The sequence below is a fragment of the Lynx rufus genome, unplaced genomic scaffold (assembly GCF_022079265.1).
Source record: "Lynx rufus isolate CCGP_SWC_20201006 ecotype Redwood Valley unplaced genomic scaffold, mLynRuf1.p SCAF_16, whole genome shotgun sequence".
Classification (NCBI taxonomy): domain Eukaryota; kingdom Metazoa; phylum Chordata; class Mammalia; order Carnivora; family Felidae; genus Lynx; species Lynx rufus.
This window is the reverse complement of record NW_025814830.1, coordinates 6,431,887-6,454,595: the sequence shown is the minus strand read 5'-3', so window position 1 is coordinate 6,454,595 and position 22,709 is coordinate 6,431,887. Positions and strand designations below refer to the sequence as shown.

General features: G+C 54.4%; 1 protein-coding gene across 3 annotated transcripts in view; it reads right to left on the bottom strand.

Annotated features, from left to right (window-relative positions):
• Positions 1-20,246, bottom strand: part of PRKD2 (protein kinase D2) — a 35,464-nt gene extending 15,218 nt beyond the window's left edge. For 2 of the 3 annotated variants that reach the window (XR_006961792.1, XM_047077796.1), the window contains exons 1-10: positions 19,262-20,246; positions 17,023-17,161; positions 12,251-12,382; positions 9,019-9,173; positions 8,700-8,922; positions 7,044-7,121; positions 6,811-6,964; positions 3,078-3,195; positions 2,246-2,323; positions 1,182-1,440 (exon numbers count right to left, since the gene is read on the bottom strand). Coding sequence is in view for 2 of the 3 variants with exons in the window: in XM_047077796.1 (XP_046933752.1) it covers positions 1,182-1,440; positions 2,246-2,323; positions 3,078-3,195; positions 6,811-6,964; positions 7,044-7,121; positions 8,700-8,922; positions 9,019-9,173; positions 12,251-12,382; positions 17,023-17,161; positions 19,262-19,501 (1,576 nt within the window). In the remaining variant the exon portion in view is untranslated. The remainder of the gene's footprint in view (positions 1-1,181; positions 1,441-2,245; positions 2,324-3,077; positions 3,196-6,810; positions 6,965-7,043; positions 7,122-8,699; positions 8,923-9,018; positions 9,174-12,250; positions 12,383-17,022; positions 17,162-19,261) is intronic. The other variant, XM_047077795.1, reaches the window with a different exon arrangement.
• Positions 20,247-22,709: the final 2,463 nt, after the last annotated feature.

The following is a 22,709-nucleotide window of genomic DNA, read 5'->3' as shown; positions in this document are numbered from 1 at the left end:
CCGACCACCCAATCAGAGCCAGACATTTCCAAAGTTCTGATCCTTCTGCCATTTGAACATCTATCCCCTCCCCATTCCAGGCCTGGCCCTTCATCCTCCTCCACGGTCTCTCCGCCCCTGTTCTGCTCTCTCCTATCCAGCCTCCAGAGGGAGCTTGCTGAAGCACCAACCTGAGCCTGCCCTCCCCCTGCTCAAAACCCCGCCATGGCTCCCCAGGGCCCTCAGGAGCAAGCCCAAGACACTTCAATGGCCTAACAGGCACCGGGCCATCATTTATTTCTTTGACTTCAACCCCCACCATGATGTGTGCTCCCGACACCCTGGTCTCCTTGCTGGGCCTCGGATACAGCAGGTTCCCTCCTAGCTCCTGCCTTGCATTTTCTGTCCCCTCTGCCAGGAATGCGTGTCCCTGCCTCTGGACTTAGTTCAATCCTCCTCGACACTCAGTCTCAGCGCAAATGCCTCCTGAGGCCATGTCACATTACCCCGGAACACATTCTACATCACACTGGTCATTCACACAGGATGATCTGATCGGTGTCTGTCACTCACTCTGGATTGAGCTCCAGAAGGCAGGGGCCTTGGACTTTCCGATCATCTTTTCCCCCTGCTTGAAATATTTCCCATTTGCTTGCCCCTCTTTCACCCCTCCTCAGCTTCCATGGCTCAACTCAGATGTTGCCACCTCCAGGAAGCCCTCCTAGATACCCAGGCTGGATTAACCATCCCCTCTGAGCTCCCAACAGCCCTCTGGCTCCCCTGTCCGGGCCCCCCCCCCACTCTGGGTCGTCACTGTCTGGGGACAAGTCTGTCTCCCTTACTGGACTCTGAGCAGGTGAGGGCAGGCCCTGGGCTGTTTTGGTCACAGCTATGTCCCCAGTACTGTCCAGCACAGGATGGGCACAGAGAAGACACTCAGCAAATTCATGAATTAAATAGTCTGAACGCACAATCTGGAGGAGTTGTCACCACCTGGGACAAGATTCAGACAAGGGAAGTGACCTGTCCAAGGCCACACGCTGGGTCCGGGCTTAATGGAGATTTGGACCCAGGCCAGCCGAGTCCAGAAGCCACATTCTCCACTGTGCCATTCCCTGCCTTCTTCCTCGCTCTTCCCTTCCCTGGGACCCCACACCAGCCCCCCCAGATCCATCCGCTCAGGGCCCAGGGTGGGGACTTACTGTGGGGTGTGTGGCCCGGGGTGCTGGGCGCATCCTGGAGGATGACGGGCATCAAGGCCTGGCGGATGGCCGTTTCCCAACCCCGGGCGGCCTCGGCTCCCTGCCCACTGGGGCCCCCTGGGGCCCCACCGGGCGTCTCGCCCACAAAGTAGGTGACATTGGCAGTGACAATCTCGAAGCAGTGGGGGTTGGTGCCCGGTGGCACAAGGCTGAAGTTCTGGGCGGGCTCCACGGTGAGGATTTCTGACAGTGGAATTTCCTGGCAGGACACACAACCGGCACCAGTGAGGAGGCCAGGCGGACCCTGGGGCTCTGCACTTACTCAGAAGAGCACACAGAATCCAGGGTCAGTGGGAAGGGCCTGAACTGCAGAGGAGTCAGGAAAAGCCTCCCGGCAGAAGTTACATGAAGCAGAGATCAGAAAGGTAAGAAGAGGCCAGCCGGTGGCGGATGGTGTTAAGAGCATGTGCAAAGGCCCTGAGGTGGGAAAAGGCTTGTTTTCAAGGGACGTATTCGATTCCCATCACATGCATGGTGCACAGCACACAGTAGTTGTAAATGAGAGTAAATGAAGGACATCAGGCTATGGCTAGGCCATGAGGGGCCTCAAAGGCCACAGGGAGGAACCCGGGTTTTGTCTCCAGGACTCTGGGGAGCCATGGAAGGGTTTAGAGCAAGGGAGCACCAAGACTGTGGGGGCAAGGGCAGGAGCAAGGACGCAGCGAGGAGACAGCCTGGAGCCCAAGGCAGCCACGGGAGGTGGTGAGCAATACTAATAAATAATCCACTAATTCCTTATAAAGTAATGATGATAACGGGGACCTCAACACATGCCAGGCCCCCAGCTAACTGCTTCTCGACGGTTATCTTTGAATTCGGGGCAGCAGCCCTGCGACGAGGACTAGTCTTTGAGGTGCGAGACGTGAGACGCAGAGAGGTGAGGTAAGCCACCCGGGGTCCCCCGCTGGAAAGTGGTGGGGCCGAGCGGGGCCCATTTGCTGATGACAAGCAAGCCGGCAGGCAACTGGGAGAGGAGTGGAGGAGGTCTGGGGGAGCTGGGCCACCTTGTAGTATCTGTTGGTCGTGTTGTTCTGGAAGAGCGTGATGCACTTGCAGTCCAGGCGCCAATAATGCCGCTTCCTCTGTTGGGAGAGGTGCCCCAGAGGGTGAGGTGGGGCGCCCTGGGCGCGCCTGGGGCTCCAGCCCTTTCCGGGGCCAAACCCCGCCCCTAGCCCTAGCCTCGCCCCCGCAGGCCCCACCCCTTCCGCCTCTGGGGACGCACTCTAGCTCCGCCTCCCGCAAGGCCCCGCCCATTTCTAGCTCCAGCCCCACCCCCACCTCATCCCCTTCTCAGATTGATCTCTCCTCTCCCTCCTTAGCTTCGGCTCCACCCCACTTTGCCCCGCCCCATAACCCCTCTCTAACTTTAGGTCAGCCTCCAGCCTGGCTCCTCTGCCCCTAACCCTGCCCCACCCCTGTCTCCTGCCTGCCCCCCACTATAAGCCCTCCGGTTCCCTCCCTTCCAACTTCGCCCTACCTGGTACCACCCTATTATCACACCCCCCCCTTAATTACCTCTAGTTATGCTTCTAGCCCGGCCCAGCACCGCCCCCCCCCCCCCCCCCCCCCGCCATCCCATCCTCTATTACCTTAACCCTTCTCGCCCCCCGCCCCTAACTCCAGCTTCCCGGTTCCGGATCCCATGCCCCCCCAACCTTGTCCTCAGCCCCGCCTCTTCCCTGACTCCCAGGGCCCTTCCTCCCTCCCTCAGAACCATCCCTCTGTCTAGCCCCGCCTCCACCTTGGCTCCGCCCACCACAACCCATCCAGCCCCGCCCCCTCCAGCGAATCTTGCCCCTCCCCCAACTCTAGCTCCGCCCCACCCCGCCCACTCACCAGCGTGTCCTTGTTGCTGTAATGAACCACCCAACCCTCGCGCAGGGTGGTGCTAGATTTCCGTGTCGTGTGTCGCACCGACTGCACTACCCTCATTAGAGGGATGTACCCCAAGGAGCTGAGGGGGAGAGGAGAGGAAGAGGCGAGATGTTACCAGTGGAAAATACCCATGAGCACCTGGGACGGCGGGGCACATCTCTGGGCCGGCAGGAGTTGGGAGTTGGGGGCCACGCTTCGGTGGTTTCCAGGTTTCCCTTAACGAGGAAGGGAACTCTTGAGAGGGCCACATTAAAAGGCTGGCTTCGGAAGTCAGGCTGCCCGGTGTATCACCCAAGCTCTATGTGCCTCAGTTTCTCTGCCCGAAGGGGTTGTTGTGAGAAGTGAAAACCCTTTTAAGGAGTTGAGCACAGTGCTCGGCACACAGTGAGCCTCCAAAATGAGCCCGGTGATTGTGGAGCCAGTTGTGTAACACTGGGCAAGTGACTCAACCTGTCTGTGCCTCATTTGCCCTCATCTGTGCCCATGTTATTACTACAGAGGGAAAACGAAGGCCGAGAGAGATTAAGAGACACGCTCGACTCCAGAACCAACAACCCCTTGAGCCCTGCACTAAATCAGGATTCGGGTGGCCCTGGCACTTCCCTTTGCCTGAGACTTGGTTTCCTCATCTGTGAAATGGGCTGCCTCTCCCGACACCCCCACCCGGCCCAAGTCCATCAAGATCCAACTCTGACGCCCTGTTATTCTGTTGCTCAACACTCCCGGGAAAGACCTGGCAGAAAGAGAATTTGAGCTTCCAGGCAGCTTGGGTCAGGTGGCACCAGTAAGAAACTCTCTTCAGCCATTGTGACCTGCATACCAATCCCCCCCTCTGGCCTGGTCTCCCACCCCATCCCTGCTCCGGCCACACCAAGCTCTGTGCTGTTCCTGGAACATGCTTGACGCTACCTCAGGGCCTTTGCACTTGCCGTTCCCTTTGCTTGGTAGGCTCTTCCACCAACTATCATCCACATGGCTCCCTTCCTCCCCTCCTTCAGATCTCTTCAAATGTCACCTCCTCAGAGAGGCCTCCTTTAGTGACCCAAACTAAAACAACATGTCTTCATTCTCTGCCTCCTCTCTTTGCTTTATTTTTATTTCCTTTTGATAGCAGTTATCGATACCTGAGGCTATGGATGTGTCTGTTTATTACCGGTCTCCCCAACTAGAGTGTCTGCTCTATGAGGCTGGAGAGTTTTACAGGCTTGGTTCACTGCTGTAATGCTTGGGAGTCCAGAACCCAGTAGGTGCTCATTAAATCTTTACCGACGCACCGTGGAAGTGGCTGACCATCTATCTGCACCACCTTTATGCCGCCCCAGCCCTGTGGGGTGACGTCACAGCTCCTTTCCCTTACTCATTATTGGCCAAAGCCACTGAGGCTCAATCTTCTAGCCTAGAAGTGGGGACGGTGATCCTCGTGGTCCTTATGGGAAGGATTTAGTTCAAGAACAAATGCTTCCCTCGCTGACGGTTTCAATCCACAGGTTACTCCTATTTATATGCGCATTACTGTATGAATGCAACACATTAGTAATAGCGTATAAATATTATTCTAAAACATATGCAAAAGAGTGAAAACATTTAAAAGATGAGACTAGGGGCGCCTGGGTGGCTCAGTCGGTTGAGCATCCGACTTTGGCTCAGGTCATGATCTCCTAGTCTGTGAGTTCAAGCCCCGCTTGACAGCTCAGAGCCTCGAGTCTGCTTTGAATTCTGTGTGTGTGTGTGTGTGTGTGTGTGTGTGTGTGTGCACGCGCCCCTCCCCCACTCACGCTCTCTCTCTCAAAAATAAACATTGAAAACAAATTTTTAAGATGAGATTAAAAGTAAAGAGACACAGAAATGCAAATATACTTTCCCCAGGCTCCGGAAGGGATCACCACCCCCCTCCACCCTCTCTCCCCCCCGGAGAGAATTCTTTAAAACCCCGTTTAAAAGCCAGCAAGCACTTGACCTGCATGATCTAACGGAATCCGAAAATCACCCCGCGAGACAGGTGCCTTCGAAGGCACAGTCACAGACGTGACTGGCAGCGTAAGTGGTGGACCTCAGACCTAGCCCTGGCACTCGCAGCCTCTGGCGCCCTGTGCTTCCGGAACCCCGCCGCCTTCCTGCCCTCCTAGACCCACAGGGGTTCCACACCCATGTATGAAGCCAGGCCCCGTCCTAGGCACCTGGAAAACGCACAAATATCCTTGCCCTCAAGCGCCGAGCGTAGAGTCCAATATATATATGAATAGATATAGATAGTCCATGGGGCGCCTGGGTGGCTCAGTTGGTTAGGCGTCCGACTGGGGCTCAGGTCATGAATCTGCAGTTCGTGGGTTCAAGCCCCGCGTCCGGCTCTGTGCTGACGGCTCAGAGCCTGGAGCCTGCTTCCGATTCTGTGTTTCCCTCTCTCTCTGTACCTCCCCGGCTCACCCTCTGTCTCTCTCTCTCTCTCAAAAGTAAATAAACATTAACAAAATTAAAAATAAATAAATAACGTCCAGGATAAATATGAATTCCTTTTATAATTTTAAAATGTATAATTAGGGGCGCCTCGGTGGCTCAGTTGGTTAAGCCTCTGCCTCTTGATTTTTGGGTCAGGTCACGATCTCACGGTTCGTGGGTTCGAGCCCCGCATCGGGCTCTGCCACCGGCCGGGCGGAGCCTGCTTGAAATTCTCTCTTTCCCTCTCTCTCTGCCTCTCCCCCACTCGCGCTTTTTTTTCTCTCTCTCACAATCTCGCTCTCAGAATAAACAAATACATTCATTAATTAAAATTTAAAAAAATGTACAGTCAAGCAACTTAGTATTATTTTTTAGAGCTCCCATGCCAGAAGAAAGCCACTGCCTGTCGGGTCCCTGGGGATGGTTCTCCCCTTCCCCATTTTACAGATGGGAAGACTGAGGCACCAAAAGGGGAAGGGGCTTGTGCAGGCCGTACCAGTCAATCTGAGGCCAAAGTGGTTAAAAGAAAATGGGTAGTTTTCTCTCTGAGAAGAGCTAACTTTAAAGTTTATTTATTTTGAGAGAGAGAGAGAGAGCACGTGAGCAGAGGAAAGGGCAGAGAGAGAGAATCCCAAGCCAGTTCCCACACTGTGAGCACAGAGCCCGACGTGTGGCTTCGGGGCTCAAACTCATGAACAGCGAGATGGTGACCTGAAACCGGCTAAGCCACCCCGGCGCCCCAAGAGGAGCCAACATTTTTAACCCTTACTGCGTGCAAGGCACTATTTTAGGCACTTTGTTTGTATCCGCTGATTTTCTCCTTACGACAGTCCCCAAAGGTACGTACTAATTTATCCCCATCTTACTGGTGGGGAAACTGAGGCCCTAGGGAGGGTCGTCTCCTGCCTAAGGGCCACACAGCAGTCTGGTTCCAGACCCCCGTGTTCTCATTCTTTGCACTGTCCCTTTGCAACACAGACTGTTTCTGGAAGGACCCGCCAGCGGCCGATCCCAGGGGCAATCCTCAGGGAGCGGGGCTAAGCAGCTGGGAGGCGGGAGGGTTTGACATTCTGCCTTTTGAACGGAAATGCAACCTGAATGAAAATACGTGTGTGTGAAAACTTTGTTTTCAATACACATTATTCAAGAGAAAAGGTAACGTTGAAAAATAAAGGTGTGGGTGCCTAGCAGATTTACAGGGTGATGCCAACCCATTCTAGCGAGAGGAAGGGCCTTCCCCCGAGGGTGCGCTGGGTACCTCTGGGCCTCGCCTCCCTCGCCTTCCTCCTCTTCGCTGGCGTGGAGGGCATTTTCCGAGTGGGAGCCCGGGATGACCCCGGAGTCGTCGGATTCATCCATGAGGGAGCTCTTGTCAGCCTCGCTGTAGTCGGTGGCCTCATCCATCGGCACATCTAGGGGCACAGGGGCATCAGAGGGGCCTCCGCCCGGCCCTGCCCCCACCCCCTTCCCGCCCAGCCCACAGCCTCTCACCTCCGTTGATGAGTGCCTCCCCCAAACAGTCGTTAGGGACGCGGGTGGCGCAGCGTTTGTGACAGTTAAACTTGCAGTCTGGTATGAGGACAGGGAACAAGCGGACAGGTGGCAGGGGAAAGAGAGGTCACCTGTAAGGGCTGAATCTTGACTCCTATCCCCCAGACCCAAAAGATGCTCCACTCGCTGTTTGGGGCAGGAAACCCAGCCGAACCTTCTCTGGCTATCCCTCTTTGAGCCGGTTTCCTTCTGAAATTCTAGAATGTAATAGGGTCTATCTACCATTCCATGATTCTGGACTTTGAACACTCAGGAAAGGGTTTCCCAACCTCTGGCACTAGGGCCCTCCCTCCCTTCCTCTCTCCCTCCCTTTCTTTCCTTCCTTCTTTCAATTCTAGATTTCTAAGACTCCAGATTTTGACACGCAAGTTTCTAGAACTTGACACATCTACAATTCTACAGTTCTATGATTCTAGACTACCGAGCCTCCTTGATGTCCAAGGTTTTAGGGTTTTCTATACATAAATTCTAGAATGCAGTGACTCTACAGTTCTGGACTGCAAAGACTCCAGAATCTGATGATTCCAAGGTTCCAGGATCCCATACACCTAAGATTCTAAACCTTAATGTTCTTGTTGTTCTTTAGCTGTGTGCAGCTAAGATTTTGTAATTTTTTTGTTCCAATGAATCCTAGAATTGGACAGCTCTAAGTTTTTATGGATCTAGATTTCTGATTTTCTAGATTCTAGAATTCAAAGTTCCGTGTTTTGGATTTCTAGGACTCTAGGATCCCATGCTTCCCATGCGATGCTTCTAGTCTTCCATTATTCTCAAATCCGATGGTTGTAAAGTTCCAGTATTCTGAGAATCTATAACTTGGTAGTTCTAGGCTTTACGAACCTAAAGTTTCTGTGGTCCTTTTCGCTGAGTCCTACAGCCCAGAATTCCTGAAGCCTATGCTTCCAACATTCCATGGTTCCAGAATTCTCAAGATCTGCAATTTGAGAATTCCATGCGGGGCACCTGGGTGGCTCAGTCAGTTAAGCGGCCAACTTTCAGCTCAAGTCATGATCTCATGGTTGATGAATTCCAGCCCCACGTCGGGCTCTGTGTTGACAGCTCAGAGCCTGGAGCCTACTTCGGATTCTGTGCGTGTGTGTGTCTCTCTCTCTGCCCCTCCCCCACTCTTGCTGTCTCTCAAAAATAAATAAACATTTAAAAAAAATTTTTTTTAATTCCATGCTAAGTGGCTTTATAAAGCTCAATTTCCAGGCTCTGAGCTATCAGCACAGAGCCTGACTCGGGGCTTGAACTTACCAGCTGTGAGATCAGGACCTGAGCTGAAGTCAGGAGCTTAACCCGCTGAGCCACCCAGCTGCCCCATTTTTTTTTTTTTTAAGATTTTATTTTTAAGTAATCTCCGCACCCAACACGGGCCTCGAACTCACAACCCCGAGGTCAAGAGTCATGCGCCCTACCGCCTGAGCCAGCCAGGCACCCCCAGAATAGTGGGATTCTTACGGCCTGCTGGGAGCCCAGGGGAGAGAACCCCTAAGCTGCTAAGCCAGTGTATGTATGTGTCGAGTGGGAGGTGGGGCGGGGGGGGGGGGCGTCTGACCCCTGACCCCGTCTGTCTCCCCGCGGGGCCCCGCTGACCTTTGCACTGCAGGCCCTGGCGAAAGAGGCCTTTGAGGAGTTTCTTGCAAGCCTGGCAGACGGTGGGCCGGGTGTAGCTGTGGATGAGGAATGTGTGCGGCACCTTGACCTTGGAGAGCAGCATCTTGTCTAGCTCGATCGGGCGTCCCGTGTAGGAGGAGGCAGAAGAGGAGGAGGAGGAGGACGGGGGCCGGCGAGGCAGGAGCTCGGTGGTACTCCGGCTCTATCGGGCAGCAAGACGGGAGGGACGCATTAGTGCCTGGGCCCTGTCACCCGCCCGGGCCACCGCCACCGGCCCGCCCACTCCCCAGCCCCTCACCAGCTCATCGGCCATGCAGGGCAGGGACTCAGAGGTGCTGAGGCGCACGGAATGGCCACTGGCCAGAGACGTGGACGACAGGCGGCGCTTGCGGGCCCCGCTGCAGTTGTTGGGGATGCTGAAGGCGCAGCGCTTGTGGTAGTTCAGTCCGCAGCCTGCGGGGGGCGCCAGACGATCAGAGACACGCTTCCACCAGGCCTGGGCTCTAACGCTCTGCCCCACCCCCCCCTTTCCTTTTCCGTGGATCGGAAATACAGTAGATCTCTCCGGGGGGGGGGGGGGGATGCTGGTAGTGCCATTAAAGCCAATGAAAAGTTACAGGGACTCAATTCAGGTAGAACTACTACTGGCCTAGAAGGTTCTGGACCAGGCAAAGAACCAGGAGCGGGTGAGGTGCTCGCTGAGGGCCCAGGGCATGTGGATTGGGTCGCGGAAGAAGGGGGCCACAACCACGTGACCAGTGGCACAAACGAAGAGTGCACGAGCACGGGCTGTGTCTTCCTTATTCCGACCTATGCGGACGCCAATATTTCTCTTCCTTCTATCCCCTCATCCCTTTTTTCGTACGGAACATTCACGAATGTGCCTGTCATCCTCGCGCGGGGACCATGCTCCTCGTCTCCGTACCGCTCCAACTCGCGGATGCTCGTTGCTAGAGCAAGCACTGTGTTGGATGTAAGTTACAGGATAAGGAAGCAGAAGACTGAACAGCAGGAGGGCCTGGGGGGCTCAGGTCCGTTAAGCTCGGGGCTTCGGCTCAGGTCGTGATCTGGAGGTTCTGGAGGTTCATGGGTTCAAGCCCCAAGGGGTGGGGGTGGGGGGGCTCTGGGCTGATAGCCCAGAGCCTGGAGCCTGATCCGGATTCTGTGTCTCTCCCTCTGCCCCCCCCCCCCGACTCTCTCTCAAAGACAAAAAAATTTTAATAAAAATAAATACATAAAAATCCTCGTCCATGAAAGCCTGGACAGACTCAGCTTGTTTTCCTAAGAGGCTTCCCGAAGCCTTACTCTAGTACACCTCCAAATGATTCCAAGACGGCGCTCTGTTCTGGAGTGGAGAATGTTCCTCCCGCCTTTGGAAGCTCCTCGGGGAACGCTTCGTGAAGCCCGTCTTCTGACAGCCCGGCGGTCATGGGCTTTCCCAAAGGTGGTGCTACCAGAAAAGCTTCAGGATGGCAAATGGCCGTTGTGTACAGGGAAACACTTTCCAGCGTTGACCTTTATTCACTCATGTCCTTCATTGGAATTTCAGAGTTTCATCCGTGATTCCGTGTGTGAGTATCAAGGTAGAATCAAACCCTCATCGGAAGGTGTCAAGTCTGACAGGAGCGCCTCACCTGCTCCTGGTTCTTTACCTGGCCCAGAACCTTCTAGGCCGGTAGCTGAGCTGATCTCGTGGTTTGTGGGCTCGAGCCCCGCGTCGATTGGGATTCTCTCTCTCCCTGTGTCTCTGCTCCTTCCCCACACATGACTGTGTGTGTGAGCGCCCGCGTGGGCACTCTCTCTCAAAAATAAACGTTAAAGAAACCTTCCAGATGCCAAGACGTCAAGAGTTGGATATGGTGTCCTCAAAATAAATAAAAAAGCTTAAAAAAAAAAAAAGGATTGGATACGGTGTGTGCATGAGAGCAATATTGACAGCAGCTCTGAACGCACAGAATCAGTTTTCTGCAGGCCTGATATGGCTCTTATCCGAAGAGTCCTTAAACGCCACAAGTCTATTTAGGGCTGCATGGTAACAACTCTGGTCCATTCTGTAGGTCATCTAGTGTTTCAGACTCTAGATTTCCATTTGAGCATGACAGCCGCAAAGCTGGAGATCCTTGGATGACGGAATATCGGAAAACATGCTCTAATAGAGGCTCACATTGAACAAACAATGGCGGGGCAGACGGTCTTCGAACAACGGATGGTCTTCTGCTGCTGTGTGTAGAGTCAAGGCGGGTGTGTGACCTTCCTCTGCAGGCGGGGTGAGATCTCAACGCTCTCCCTCAGAAGCATCAAAGATAGGAAGAGTGGACCCGCGGAACTTGACACTCGGGCTTAACCTTGAGACATTTGGGCTAAAGGAACACTGTGTGTTCCTTTATTTATTTATTTTTTTTAAGTATGATAAAATTAAAGACATGTGCATGGGTGCTTGTTGTAGACTGAACATGTGTCCACCCCTCCAATCTCATAGGATGATGCCCTAACCCGCAATGTGGCTGTATTTGTAGATGGGCCTTTAAGCAGATAACTAACATTAAATGAGGCCATAAAGGTGGGGCCCTGATCCGATGCAATTGGGGTCTTTTATAAAAGGAAGACCTTTCAGAAGTTGTTGTCTCTCCACACGCCATGTGAGCACACGGCAAGATAGCAGCCATCTGCAAGCCAGGAAAAGGTCCTCACCAGGCACCAAACCCTGTCCGAAGCTTGATCTTAAACTTCCCCGCCTCTGGAACTCTGAGTTAGTGTTGTTTAAGCCAGTCGGCCTGTGGTATTTGGTTATGACAGCCCTGGCCCACTGAGGTGCCAAGTCAATAAGGACTGGACTGTGATGGTCAGGTGCCTGTGTCAAATTGGCTAGGTTAGCATCCTCGGTAATTCAGACACGAAATGTAGGGACTGCTTGTAAAGGTGTTTGGTGGATGTGAATCAAGTCGGCAATCGGATGACTTGAAGTGAGGGAGAGGGTCCTAGTTAGGCTGGGTGGGCCCGTTTCCCTCCGTAGAAAGTAGAAGTGAGATTTCTCAGATGAAGAAATTCTGCCAGTGAACAGCAGTTTCAGCTTCTGCCTGCCCTTCCTGACCGGCTGCCCTATGGATTTCAGAGTTGCTTAGCCAGACTCCCCCTGACAGGGGCTTACAATTCCCTTACAGGAATTCCTTCCAAATATCCCTTAATATGTACCTCCTACTGGCTGTTTCTCTGGTCCATCCCAGTTGCAGGCTCCGCCTTCTTCCCCCGCGCGCACATTCCCCTTTTCCTCTCCCACGCTCCTCCCCCTTTTACCTCTCCCTCGGAGCTCCACCTCTCAGGCTCCTCCTCCGGAGCTGAGCCCCACCCCAGACCCCGCCCCTCGCCCAAGCCCCGCCTCCCACCCCACCTCCTGTTCCTCCCCCATGCGGTGCCTCCCGGCCCTTGCCTCTGCCCCCGAGCCCCGCCTCCTACACCTGAACCCCACCCCAGCCCCACCCTCCTGCCCGCCCCCTACCCCTTGGCCCCGCCTCCAGCCCCTCTCCCCTCACCATCACACTTGAGGCCCTGGCGCACAAGGCCGAAGAGCATCTCCCCGCAGTGATCGCAGAAGGCAGGCGCTCGGTAGGAGTGAACGGTGAGGGCGTGGGGGCGGATCTGGAAGTCCTCGAAGGTGGCCGAAGCTGCAGGCAGCAGGGGGAGGCGGAAGGTTGAGCCGGGGCAGCGGAGGCTGTAGGGTCCTGGGTTTCTCACAGTCCTCCCGGCTGCAAGGCTTCATCTTGCCTGCCTTCATTCATTTCCTCGCATACTACACTCTACCTGGGTTCAAATCCCAGTTTCACCACCGGGGCACACACCTATGCCAGGGACTGGGGAGTCGTTGAGCGGATACAGAGATTCAGTTTTGCAAGATGAAAACACTCCTGGAGACTGTTGCAGGGAAGCGTGAATGTAACTAACACTACTGAACTGGAGACGCGCAAATGGTTAACACGGTAAATTTATGTTACGAATATTTCACAGTTAAACATTTTTAAATCAAATTGAAAAGTACAGATGCCTAAGTCTCATCCTCAGAGTCTGCGATCTACTTGGTCTAGGATAGAGCTCGAGCCTCAAGAGAAAAAAACAAATACCTATGTATCTCAATGTCCTCATCTTTAAAGGGGAAATCCAACAGGAGCGCCCGGGTGGCTCAGTTGTTTAAGCTTCGGACTCTTCGATTTCCGGGCAGGTCGCGATATCACAGTTCGTGAGTTAGAGCCCCGCACTGGGACTCTGGGCTGAGAGCCCCGGGCCTGTTTGGGATGCTGTCTCCCTCTCTCTCTCTCTGCCCCTTCCCCGCTTGCTCTCTCTCTCTCAAAATAAATTAAAATAAATAAACTTTAAAATGGAACTCCAGCAAACATTTACTGAGTATTGTCCTAGGTGCTAGGGGCACCACACAGAACAAAACAAACTCCCTTCCTAGCCTCTAGTAAGCGGGGGCAGACCCCCAAAATAAAGAAAATATAAATATTCCTATTTAACAATCACCCAATCTAGCAGTCACCTTGTGCCAGGCACTGCGCCAAGTATTTTAAAATACTAACAAATTCAGGGGCACCTGGGGGGCTCGGTCGGTTGAGACTCTTGACTTTGGCTCAGGTCATGATCTCACCGCGTCGTGCTGACAGTGGAGAGCCTGCTTGGGATTCTGTCTCCCTCTCTCTCTGCCCTCTCCTGCTGGTACTCTCTCCCTCTCTATCAAAATAAATAAATAAACTTAAAATAAAATAAAATAATGAATTCAGTTGTCTCAAGAGCCCTGGAGATGGGGCGCCTGGGTGGCGCAGTCGGTTAAGCGTCCGACTTCAGCCAGGTCACGATCTCGCGGTCCGTGAGTTCGAGCCCCGCGTCGGGCTCCGGGCTGATGGCTCGGAGCCTGGAGCCTGTTTCCGATTCTGTGTCTCCCTCTCTCTCTGCCCCTCGCCCGTTCATGCTCTGTCTCTCTCTGTCCCCCCAAAAAATAAATAAACGTTGGAAAAAAAAAAAAGAGCCCTGGAGATACATCCTGCCATTGTCCCCATTTTCCAGATGAGAAGATGGCAGCACAGAGAGGTGAAACAACTTGCCCAAGGTCACACAGCTTGCAAACTGTGGAACTTGAAATCGAACCCAGGCCAGTGCAGCTCCAAAGTTCATGCTTTTAGCACTGTACTTACTTCCTCGCTGAACTGTGTAACTAATAAAGTATACAGCTTGTGCCAACTATACTCAAATAATTAAAAAAAAAAACCAAACTGTCAAGCAATTGTTTCCTATCTCAATAACGGGACAAATATTTATTGAGGACCAACATGAGTTGCGGGCTCTGGTTTTCCCTAGCATAAAATTACATATAAATATATATATATATACTTTTTATGTATATATATATGTATATATATGTATACATATATATGTGTATATATATAGCAAATTATGTATATATGTTTATACAATATCTATATCCCAGAAATAAGTTACAACTACTCTCTCTCTCTCTCTCTCTATATATATATATATATGTATACATACACACACACACACACACACACACACACATATACAGCAGGCCAGAAGTCAATAAGGGCTTAGGAGAAAAATTAAGCAGGGAAGGGAGATAGGGAAGGTGTAAGTGGTCCAATGTTAAACAGGTGATTGAGGAAGGCCTCCAAAGGAAGCAAGGGTAGGAACCACGCAGGTGTCTTGGAAAGAACATGCCCAGTATCATAATAGTATTCTTTATAGATTCATTTTTAAATATTTTTTTGTTTATTTCTTTTGAGAGAGACAGAGAGAGAGAGAGAGAGAGAGAGAGAGAGAGCGTGAGCTGGGAGGGGGAGGAGAGGGAGAGGGAGAGAGAGAATCCCAAGCAGGCTCTGCAGAGTCGGCCCAGAGCCCAACTTGGGGCTCGAACTCACAAAACCGTGAGATCATGACCTAAGGCAAAATCAAGAGTTTTACACTTAACCGACTGAGCCACCCAGGTGCCCTGTTTATAAATTCTTTCTTAAGGGCTACATGAATATATGGAAAGCATTGAAAACACTGTTCTTTTATTATTTAAGATTTTGTTTTTAAGTAATCTCTACACCTAGTGTGGGGCTCGAACCCACAACCCTGAGATCAAGAGTCACATGTTTTACTGACTGAGTCAGTCAAGCACACCGTATTTTTTTTTTAAGTTAACAAAAATTTTTCTTTTTTTTTAAGTAGGGGCTTGAACTCACAACCCTGAGATTAAGACCTGAGCTGAGATCAAGAGTTGGACGCTTAACTGACTGAGCCACCCAGGGGCCCCTTAAGTTTTTTAAATTAAAAAAAATTTTTAAACAGTGCTCTTTAAACAGACCACATAGAAAGTTGCTCAAGAACGGTTAGAATGGTTAGAATGGTTAGAATAAATCATTTTATTTTAGAATGATTTTTTTTAAGTTTATTAATTTATTTTGAGAGAGAGAGAGGGAGCAAGTGAGGGGAAGGGACATGGGAGTGGGGAGAGAGGGAGAGAGAGAGAGAGAGAGAGAGGGAGGGAGAGGGAGAGAGAGAATCCCAAGCAGGCTCTGTACCGTCAGCATGGAGCCCGACGTGGGGCTCGAACTCACGAACTTTGAGATCATGGCCTGAGCTGAAGTCGGGTGTTTACCCACCTGAGCCACCCAGGCACCCCATTAGCTTTTATTTTTAAAGTTTCATTTTTATTTTTTATTTATGTATTTATTTTTTAATTTTTTTAATGTTTATTTTTGAGAGACAGAGACAGAGTGCAAGTGGGGGAGGAATGCAGAAGGCAGAGAGAGAGGGAGACACAGAATCCGAAGCAGGCTCCAGGCTCCGAGCTGTCAGCGCAGAGCCCCAACACGGGGCTTGAACTCATGAACTGAGAGATCATGACCTGAGCCAAAGTCGGATGCTTAACCGACTGACCCACCCAGGCGCCCCTAAAGGTTCATTTTTAAACTAACTCTCATTCTCTTTCCTACCCCTGCCCCACTCCCGAAATTCAGTCTAATATTGAGCTATTATCCTTGTTATTGTGTGACAGAAAGGGGACTCTCTTCTGTGTGCCAAGCACCGTTTACATACTCAGGGTAAAGCTATGAACAAGACAGGTTTACACCCCACTCTTGGGGAGCTGACATTTTTCGGGGAGACAGGCAAAAAACATTCATGCACAAATAAACAAGGGAATTTCAGACACTGGAAGAAATGGCACTTAAGCTCGGATCCAAATAACAAGAAGGAGGTAGCTGTGAGAAGACAGGGCAGGGAGGGAGGCACAGAGGACAAGTGCACAGACCCAGAGACGGGGGACAGCTTGGCTTGCTCAAGGGACAGAGAACAGGCCAGCTCCGCCAGATCAAAGAAAAGTGAGGACAGGGGCGCCTGGGTGGCTCAGTCGGTTGAGCGTCCGACTTCAGCTCAGGTCACGATCTCACGGTCCGTGAGTTCGAGCCCCGCGTCAGGCTGTGTGCTGACAGCTCAGAGCCTGGAGCCTGCTTTGGATTCTGTGTCTCCCTCTCTCTCTTCCCCTCCCCTGCTCATGCTCTGTCTCTCTCAAAAATAAATAAACATTAAAAAAAAATCGTTGTTTAATGCGAACGGCTAGTGGGTAGCTAAGTTCCGGCTGAAAATACAGGTGCCCACACTACATCTAACCTCGCAGAGTCTGATTCCATTTAGCATGTCACGGGGCGGGGTGGGGGGAGGCACGGATAGACAAGGTCACATCTCAAGTGCACGGCTCAGTGAATGGTCAAACTGCACACACCCCGTCACCAACATCTTGATAAATAATGGAAGTTGGAATCAGTCCCCAGAAATCTCCCTCCTGGCCCACACTCTATCTTCTCCGGAGGCACCCACGTTCCTCCCTCCTAACACCGTATAGCGATCGCATCCTTCTCGGTGCTTCCTCAAGGAAATGATAACATACGTAGTCTGATGTCTAGCATCTTTCAGCTTTCGGCATTAGGAAGTGTGAGATTCACTGATGTTGCTGGGGTAGCCGCACAATATATTTACTCCTTCCCAGGCCGCACAATATATTTACTCCTTCCTAGGCCGTGGTTTGTAAAAGCTCTAACTTGCAACCAGGGCTTCGAACCACTGGCCCTGACTTTAAGAAGCAGGTTTCTGGGCCCACCTCTCCCTTTCCCTCCTCCAGATGTCCCGTCTCACCTCTATCCGTTCCCCCCTCTACACACACACACACACACACACACACACACACACACACTGCGCCCCGTCCCCACCCCCAGCTACAGGCTGCGCCCATAGGGGGGCCTCCACCGCTCACCCGACAGCACCACCTCCACCAGGTCGCCCTCCTGGATGTCTCCAACTGAGCGCACCAGCTGCAAGAGGTTGGCCGACGTGGGGTCATGTTTGAAGAGAAGGATCTTGTCGTAAAGGCCGTAGAAGCCACACTCGGGGAACTGAGGGGCGGGAGAGGGAGGCGGTGACCGAGAAAGGCTCCCCGAGCTGCCTTCAGCGGGCGGTCTGGAACGCTCCCAGGGCAGGGCCGGCTGCTTCCCCCGGAAACAGAGACCCCGCAGCCCTAGCTTCCTGCCTGCTCCCTCCCCGGTGCAGCTCAAAGCTCAGGCGGGGTGCCAGGGCCCCAGGTGTGCTGGGAGACAGCACGGCTGACAGAGTTTGGTGGCCGGACAAAGAAACTAGGGTGGGAGGGAGAGTGGCTCTGGGAGCGTGGGCATCTAGAATTTTCCAGGGGGGCGGGTGTGTGTGGTGAGGGGCTAAGCGAACACCGGCTCCTTTACTCTCCCCGCCTCCCCAGCTTCCTTCCTGGATCTATTGTCCCTGTTACCTGGCTCCAAGCCCAGCACTAGGGTGGGGCCAGCTAGAAGAAGGGGATTTAGGACATCTGGGGGGTGCGGGGGTGGCGGCAGGAAGGCTAGGGCTCAAGGGAGCTGGAGGTAGGGAGGGTGCCCCCCCCACCCAATGCCCAAAGGACCCAGGTGTCCCAGTCCCTAGCTTGGGCTGGTTGGTTGCTGGGGGGGGGGGGGGGACAGGAAATGAAACCTGGTAGAACAGAAAGTGAAACAGCCCAGGTGGGGCAGCTGGAAAGAAGGGAAGGGACGTGCCACACCTGGACAGAGAAGGCACAACAAAACGGGGGGGGGGGGGGTGAGGCCTGAGGGAGTAGGCAGAAGATGTGAGCGCCCCCGGACAAATTACCCCCAGGGGGCAATCTGCCCTCCAACCTACCCCACCCCCACCCAGTTTTCTCACAGAGCCCCCCGAGTTGGGTGTGAAAACTAGGCCTCTGGGTTTGGGGATTGGGTGGAGGGTGAAGGAAGCCCCACGTGTTCTTGTCTGCTGGGAGAGGGTTCAGGTGACAGGGCCTAGGCCCTGACTGCTTGGTTGGGTAGGTGGGGGGGGGTGGGGGGGGAGAGGGGGCTTTCTCTAGGTGTCAGTTGCCTTGTGTGTAAAATGGGGGAGTTGGCTCAGTTCCTGAGGTTTCTCAGAAGCCCAAAGAATTCATTATCAGGGGTCTGAGAAGATTCTGGAACGTGGACATTTTGGGATTCCAACATGCTCACATGATAGTATTATATACATCTATCTCAGGTTCGAACATATTCTATGTTTGAGGATTTTGCCACCCCAGAGTAGCACGGTCTGGTATTTTCATGTTCTAGGAATCTAATACACGAGGATTCTAGTGTTTGAATATTTTACCATTAGGATTGCAACAACCCAGCATTCCAAAAGTCTAACATGTTCACGGTCTAAGATTCCAGCAGCCCAGGAATCTAATATTCTAACATTTTTACAGTCTCGAACTCCAACAACAGAGAATCCCACTATCCTAACTTTTGACGTTCTAGAATTCACGCATTGAGTGCCACCTGATTCCCTCTCGGCCCGTGATCCCCAGCTTCTCACCGAGGTAAGGCTGGGGTTGGGGAAGGCCTGTTTTCATAGGCCGGCATCAGACCTGAGGAGTGGGGACAGAGTCCCCAGAGCTTCTGGGGGTTCCAAAGAGGTGCTGGCCCCACCACACACATCTCAGGCCTGGGGGAGGGCAGAGATTGGGCTCTGAGACCTCACTTACCCCACGGCAGCTAGTGCAAGCGCCCACACCCACACGTGTCACCCGATAGCCACAGCCGATGCGGCTTGGATTTCTACTGTTTCCACCAAATGGAAGGTCCGGCCGGGATGGGCTTGAATGTGGAGGTCCCCCATCTGCTCACCCCACCGGCCCCTTCCTTCCCACTTCTACACCTAGCTGGCCTCTCCCTTCCTCCCTGCTGGCTGCAGAAAACAACAACATACAGGGACACGCAACTTGGGGAGACCTTTGGAGCACCCCACCCCTGCCCTGGCCTCCCTCAAAAGGAGAGTGGGGTGAGGAGGCAACTGGGGGGCTAAATGCCCCACCCCCACCTCCCAGTCGCCCAAGGTTTCATCGTCCTTCTTCTCCCTCCCCTATGCCGGGCTCCAGGCCACCTCTGGCAGCGCCCCGCCCCCTGCAGACCTCTCCCCAAGCTGGAGGAGAGACGCTGCACCCTCACCTTCTGGTCCACGATGGAGCAAGCCAGCTGCTTCACATGGGCCAGCTCGGAGGCGGTGGGCAGCAGCACAAACTCGCGGGTCAGCCCGATCTGGATGTGGAAGGAGACCCCGGAGCTCGGAGCTGGGATCTGGGCCAGCTGCGGTGGCGGCGACTGCAACTCCAAGCCGCCGGGGGGCGGAGGAGACCCAGGCCCGGGAGAGCCTGGGAGCCCGGCGAGATGGGAGGGGGGGGCGGCCATAGGGGAGAGGCCCGGGACCGGCCGCCCGGCGCCCACCCGGGATCCGGCTGAAGGAGTCCGGGGACCCCGGGTCACTGGATCCAAGGGAGCTCGTAAGCTGGTAGCGGGAGTGCGGGGATCCCGGGGCTACGAGAAAAGAAACCTAGCAGGTTGAGGGCACTCGAGGATGGCGGGACCCTGGGAAATTAGAGAAGTGTGGTCTAGTGGATCAGACGCCCGGGAATCATAAAGGAGAGATCTAATGGTTTGAGGCACCCAGAGATTGAGAGATTCTAAGAAATCAAGAAAATCTAGCAGGTCGGGATCTCAGGGATCAGGAGAGCCCAGGATCCAGAGGCCCCTTGGGGAGAGAAAGGCTTGAGAAGAGAGCGGGCGGAGGGGGTGGGGGGGGGGGAGTAGGATCGCAGAATCCAATGGCTCTAAGAAGAGGATCCAATTAAGAAGGGGGCCCGAGGGGATTCACCAGACCCTGGGGGTGGAGGACAGGGGTCTCTGAGTCGGGGATCGAGTGGATCCCAGGGATCCGACGGGCCCAGGGATGGGCAGAGGGATCCTGAGGGCCGGGGTACTAAGGAGGGAATCTCACGGGTCTCAGAAGTTGGAGAAAAGTTCGGTCGGGGGCCGTGGAGAAGGGGGCGTTCCCAGCGGCGGTGGAGGGGGCGGGGGGGGGGGCAAGGGAGGGTCGCCCGGCGCCGGGCGCCGGTGGCTCTTTTTCCCCCTCTAAAGTTTAACCCTGCGGCTGCGGCCCAGGAGGAAGTGTCCGGAGCGATGGCGCAGTCGGCCAATCCGCGCGGGCCTCGGTGACGTCGAGATGGGCGGAGCCTGTCGAGGGGCCGGGGGCGGAAGGAGAGGGCGGGCCCCGCACCTCCGAGTGGGGGCGTCACCTGCCCCTCCTGGGTCCGGGAGTCTGGGGTGCGAGATGCAGGACAGGGCAGGGATCCGGGACCGATTCCTACCCCCCAACACACCCAAGTCTAGAAAGTTAACTATTCCCAGAGTTGGAGAGGAGGGGCGAGGCACCCTCATCCCCGCCACAGGTCGCGGGGGCCCGGGCTGAGGAGGCGCCTGGCCCTTTAAGGAAGGGGGCCCGTCTAGCCTGGCCGGCATCCGGCGCCCACCGCAGGGGAAAGGGTGGGAAACTGGTGTCAGGTCCAGCCCGCTCCGGGATCTCTGAACTCGGTCTGCCTCTTCTCAGATCGTCGTCCTCCCCACCCCTACCCCACCCCGCCCAGGAGAGGGGGTGCTGTAGAGATCCCTCCCCCCCCCCTCAAGCCCGCTACACAGATGGGAAGGCAGAGGTCTCCAGATGGGCAGAAGGACCCTGACTCATGTCTGTCTCTGGCAATCTTGGCAAGGTGCATGGAGAAACCTGGAGGGGCTGGAGCTGGATTATCTGTGCAGGGAGAGTCAGACCCAGGGCCGACAGAGAAGGGGTGTAGTTTCCTTTAATCAGCTCGCCACTCCGCCCCAGCCCTCAGGAGTGGAGAGCCACAGACCGGGAGTTGGGGGGGGGGGTGCCTGAAAGGGCCATAGCAACCGGGGAAGACAACACCCCCACCCCCACCTCATAGAGGGAGAACAGTTTGTTCTCCTGGGGGAACTGTGCATGTGTCTGTGTGCCTTTAGGTGAGTGGCTTCCCCTCTCTGGGCCTGTTTCTCCCTCTGTTAGATGGGACAGTGATAGGACTGACCCCAGAGGGTCTTTGTGGGGATTAATGAGGTTGTATGATGGCGCCTGGCACACAGCTGAGGTTCAGTAGGTGGTGGCCATCACTGTAATTTGCACAAATAAAGGGGTAGGCACCTCGAGCACTCAGGGGTTAAGTAGAGTATGTTCATTCAGTCAGTCGTCTCGGGAAGCATTGAATGCCGGCCTACTACGTGCCAAGCTTGTCCTAAAACAGTTCCTCCAGCCTGTTCAGGAGCAATTCAGACTCGATTTCTCTTCCCCAGCTAATAAGAACAGTGGCTGCCATTAGTTTACATTCAGGAAACAGAACCCCCCCCATGGGGCATTACGACTTGTCCGAGATCACCACTGAAGCTGCTACCGCCCCCATCCCCTTCACTGAAGGTTCAAGGCCTGGCTTTGAGCTCCAAAGACATCCCAGTAGAGATGGGCCACCTGCCCGCCTGGGTTCCAGACCAGCAGGGCTGGCTGGGGCTGGGGGCCTCGAGACGGGCCCCCCTTCCCGGTAAAGGGCTGCTAGGGGCAGCTGAGGTCGTCGGTACAGTAGCGAGTGCCACCACATCCGGGGGCTGGGCCGGCTGGGGCTGGGGAAGGAAGGAAGTCTGAGGCTGGAGTGAAAACCCAAACCACCACCTGGGGAAGCTGCTCAGAGCCCAGAGGGATGAGGGGTGAACAAGGCCACGTGGAGCTCACAGTTAGGCTCCTGTCAGTGTCACCTGATGGCCATCTGCCAACCTGCATCCTTCTTCAAGCTTTCCTAGGGCCCCGACAGGAGCCAGGTCCTACTGTGGGCACTGGGGCACAGCCCTTGACAACCCAGGGGGTGGGCCTTAGCGTCAGGCACGTTGTACAGACCGTGCCGAGGGCCAGGGGTGTGCAGAGGGAGTCCCACAGGACTGGGTACAAATTCTGATGATCTTCTGGAGGCCCTGAGCAGCCCCCCGCCTGCACCCCGTTTTCTGTAACTTGGTCTAACGATCCCACTTTTGGAGGGTGTCGTGAGGACCCAGTGAAATAGCACGTGAGGAACTTGGTGTGGCATCTGGTTCCCACTGGGTGCGTAACTGACCACTTGGGTCTGACCACCTTGGTGAGGGGAAGGGACTCCTCAGGGCTCCTCCCCGCATGGCGGGAGCTCTCCCTTCACCCTCCATGGTGGCTGAGGCTCTAGTAAGCCCAGGCCCACGTGGGGAGGACAGGCGAGGTGGGGAGTTAAGTACTCAGGATGAGCCCTCTGGCCTCCTACCACCCATCACACATGGGGGCTGGGGGTGGGGAGGGGGAGTCTCAAGCTGTCACGTCATGTCATGTTTCTCAGGGCTCTGCCCCCAGGCTGCTGCTGAGGCCCCTGGGGAAGGAGTGTGCTCAGGAACAGAAAGGAGGGGCCCGGGGAGATTCGGTCCTGTGCCCCCATTTCCGGCCCTCCACCCACAACCCGCCCAAACCCTGGGCCCCTCTCTGGCACCCCCCCCCCACCCTACCACAAAACCCCAACCCATCATCTCCTCCCTGAGCTCC